Source organism: Aulonocara stuartgranti (assembly GCF_965226115.1).
Source record: "Aulonocara stuartgranti genome assembly, chromosome: 23".
Lineage (NCBI taxonomy): Eukaryota > Metazoa > Chordata > Actinopteri > Cichliformes > Cichlidae > Aulonocara > Aulonocara stuartgranti.
The window spans coordinates 49,956,044-49,960,112 of NC_138958.1; the positions used below are offsets into that span (position 1 = coordinate 49,956,044).

At 40.7% G+C, this 4,069-nt stretch overlaps 1 protein-coding gene and 1 long non-coding RNA gene across 2 annotated transcripts in view; one reads left to right on the forward strand and one right to left on the reverse strand.

Moving 5' to 3' along the window:
• LOC309701485 (NACHT, LRR and PYD domains-containing protein 12-like) overlaps positions 1 to 4,069 on the forward strand; it is a 1,029,495-nt gene that overhangs the window by 391,316 nt on the left and 634,110 nt on the right. Inside the window, exon 8 of the mRNA XM_082525721.1 lies at positions 1,838 to 2,014. Coding sequence (XP_082381847.1) covers positions 1,838 to 2,014 — 177 coding nt within the window. The remainder of the gene's footprint in view (positions 1 to 1,837; positions 2,015 to 4,069) is intronic.
• The window catches only part of LOC309701542, a 211,683-nt gene that overhangs the window by 149,080 nt on the left and 58,534 nt on the right, over positions 1 to 4,069 (reverse strand). The window lies entirely within an intron of this gene.

The following is a 4,069-nucleotide window of genomic DNA, read 5'->3' on the forward strand; positions in this document are numbered from 1 at the left end:
AATAGGGACCGAGCGCCTCTCTCAGTTAGCTGATGAAATGACTAAACTACATGCTGTGCACAGCCACTCTCCTGAGCCTGTATTATATACACAGCGGTTACAATGACAAACTGAATACAATCTCATATCTACAAAACAAGCTTAGTCAAAGTTGCAGCTACGCTTATGAACATGGAGAAAAAACAGGCGAGTTATCAGCTCACCAGCTACGACTAAGAACAGCTAACCAACTATCCTTGAGATCTACAATGACCAGGGAATAAGGTCTACAGACAACCAAACTATCCTTGAGATCCACAATGATTTCAATAAGGTGTTTTATATTCCCTCCTTGGGAGAAGATGCGATCGCTAGTCTGGAGGAACCTGTCTCTAATGTTGAAATTGAAACGGCCGTATGGAGCATGCAGTCTGGAAAATCTGCTGCCCCGATGGGTATCCATCTGATTTTTTCATAAAGTTTTCTGACCGACTGAATTCACTGTTAAAATCAACTTTTGAAGAATCCTTCCTCTCACAGTCGTTGCCTCCAACAATGCATCAAGCAGTGATGTGTTTAATTGTAAAACAGGAAAAAGACCATTTAGATTGTCGTTCATGTCGTTTAATATCTTTGTTCAACACAGACACCAAGATCCTGGCTCAAGTGTTGGCCCGTCGCTTACACAAGTATTTGTCCTCCATTATTTCACCAGACGGGCTTTATTAGGCACTCTTTTTTGAACATTAGAGCTCTATTAAATATCATTTATACCCATGTTAAAGGTGATACATTGGAAACTGTAATTTGGCTTGACGCAGAAAAGGCGTTGGATCGGGTGAGATGGGATTTTTTTTTATACGCTTAAAAAATGTGTCTTTAATTTTGTATCTTGGATAAAAGTATTGTATTGCTCCCCTCTAACAGCCGTCCGGACTAACAATAATCTGCCCTCCAGGACAGGGATGCCCTCTGTCTCCTTTTTGCCATTGAACCGCTAGCTGTTGCTCTGAGACAATGTGTTGGTGTTGAGGGAAAACATCGAGGGGGTATCGAACATGAAGTCTCTCTTTATGCCGACGACATGATTTTATTTATTTCCAACCCATCGAGCAGCCTCCACAAACTTTTGGATAGACTTACAATAATAATAATAATACATTTTTTTATAGGCACCTTTAAGAGCCTCAAGGTCACCTTAATGCATACTTAAGGAATTTGGGACAATTTCTGGATATAATGTGAATTTTGGGAAGAGCGAGGCAAAGTCTATCTGTACGACAACTGGGGAGTTTTGTGTATTTTAGCCCCTTTTAAACCCAGCTATAACAAGTTTAAGTACTCGGGCATCTGGGTGACAAGAAAACCACAAAGACTTGTATAAAACTATCTTCCTTTATTGTCGAAGCTTAAAGAGGATTTTGGAAAATGTGAGTTTTGCCTCTTTATATTTATGGTGGGAATGCAGAACAAGGAGCAAAGATGAATGTGATGCTGAATCAGCAGAAGACTTGGACTCATTTGATTCCAGCTTTGATATCATTGATTTCAATATGTCCATTTCTGTCACACTTCACCTTTAAAAGTGAAGCCATGTGGTTCCTGGAAGGAAAAACACGACTTTTTCAAGTCTTTGTCCTGTTTTTATGAGAAATGTACGACTTTAATGTGAAACATTCAGAGTTTTTTCTCTTGTTGTGTTTGTTTGAAGCTGCTTCCTGTTGGCTTCAGCTGTTTGGAGTTTCCATTTTCTAAACTTCTACATTCTGAACCTTCTTCAGCTCTGAACAGATGATGAAACACTGAATGATTTCAAGCTCTTTGTCTAATAAACTTACATCTTTCATTCTTTATACAGATTGATGGACTGTGGTTTGTCAGAGATCAGCTGTGATTATCTGGCAGCAGCACTGAAGTCCAACCCCTCCCATCTGAGACAGCTGAACCTGAGCGACAACAACAACCTGCAGGATCCAGGAGTGAAGCATCTGTGTGATTTGCTGGAGAATCCACGATGTCGATTTGAAACTCTGAGGTCAGTCAGCATGTTTTAGTTGTGCTGAGATGAATATGATGTGAAAGTTGTGCTGACACTAAACTTCAGACATCAGGCTGATATTATACTGATCCACACTGAGGATCTTCATGGTAAAGTCTGTTTTCTTCTTCTCTGGTTTAGTCCATTGACTGCAGCAGAACAATGTTCACATTTCAAACAGTGATACTCAACGTATGGCCCACGGCCCACACGCGGCCTGCCCACCTTTCTTGATTCAGAGAGAGGGGACCCTGATTAACTGTGTAGCTTCTTCCTCACAGTTCTAAGTATCAGACACAACAATGAATAATCCACAGCTGACTGTCTTTAGCAGGTCAAAGGTCACGGCACACAGCAGACAGTCAGAAATATTCTAACTCTGATCATTTATCAGTTGTGACACTGTGAGACTTGATCAGAGGTGTGATCATCACAGCAGAGGCCTTTGTGTCAAAGTCACTGAGGATCAAACAGAAACACATGAAGCAGATTTTCCTCTTCTGGCTTTTTATAGCAGATAACCTTCAAAATATTCTGCAGTCGATCAAAAACTGAAGCAAACCATGAAGCAACATGTGAACATGAGCTGATGCTGCTGAAGTGAAGCAAAGTTACAGAGGTTTGATTACAGACACAGCTGAGAGTTTGTAATCTGTCATCATTTTAAAAAGTTTCCATGGAACAGCAGAAATGAGGCTTTACTGTCAGAGGCCGACAGCACTGAACACAACAGCAGACTGGTGGCTAATAAACAGTGAATGATGCAGAAACAGATGTTTGAAGCTGTTCTTGGAGTACACTGAGAGAGAGAGAGCTGTGCAGGCAGGAACAGCCAAAGTCAGAGAGAATTCATGAGCATATTGATCAAACGTGAAGCAGAGTTTGGATCTTCTTTTGCTGCTGCTTCACTCAGTTTTGGTTGGAGACAGATGAAACCTGCAGCTTCAGGATCTGTGAGCTGTCCACTTTCAGCCCCGACGGCGTGTCCGTGTACGTGCCGTCGAGTGAACGATCCACGCTCTGTGTTTCCATCTTTGTGTGTTTAGCTGCTCTCATTTACTGTTTTAGCTGTTTGCTGCTTGTTGAAATAGTTTGTGAGCTTTAACCTGAGATTCTGGCAAAATACATTTATATTAAACATCGATTCAGGATTGAATGAATCAACATCGTTTTATTCAAATTAAAACCATTTAAATGGGAACATGAATTTTTTACAGCCGCCTCTAATGCTGGGTAATGTCAGCTGGTCCATGTGCAGCTGGCTGTGAGGCTCAGGGAGCGTCTACAAAGTGCAACACTGAAAGAACATCATCCATAAATATTGAGTAAGAACTGGACTCTCATACAGCGAGACTCAAATGCCTTTAAACATCAGCTTATCCTGCTGATCCAAGTCCAACACTGAGTTTGTAAAAACATGTTTGTCAATCATTTTGTTTGGTTTCTGAGGAAAATGATTCAATAACTTGCTGCTAATACACAACATTTCATCATATTTCCTCATAACCCTCTTTTGTCTGACCATTTGATCCCATTTGAATTTGCAATAAAGGATCCACAGAGTTTGGTGACAATAATGACAGTAGATGTTTGTGTGAAAGTGCTGGAAGCAAATGAGTGTGTGATGTTCTTTCAGTGTTGCACTTTGTAGACGCTCCCTGAGCACTGGTCTCACAGCCAGCTGCACATAGAGACCAGTGTTGTTAGTCCAGGTCAGAAGATGACTTGTTGGAATGAAAATGAGCTTGTAGTTTGTCTGCTTTAATAATGTGACTGGAAAAAGGTGTTGGACTTCAAATATGTCCATTTCTGTCACACTTCACCTTTAAAAGTGAAGCCATGTGGTTCCTGGAAGGAAAAACACGACTTTTTCAAGTCTTTGTCCTGTTTTTATGAGAAATGTACGACTTTAATGTGAAACATTCAGAGTTTTTTCTCTTGTTGTGTTTGTTTGAAGCTGCTTCCTGTTGGCTTCAGCTGTTTGGAGTTTCCATTTTCTAAACTTCTACATTCTGAACCTTCTTCAGCTCTGAACAGATGATGAAACACTGA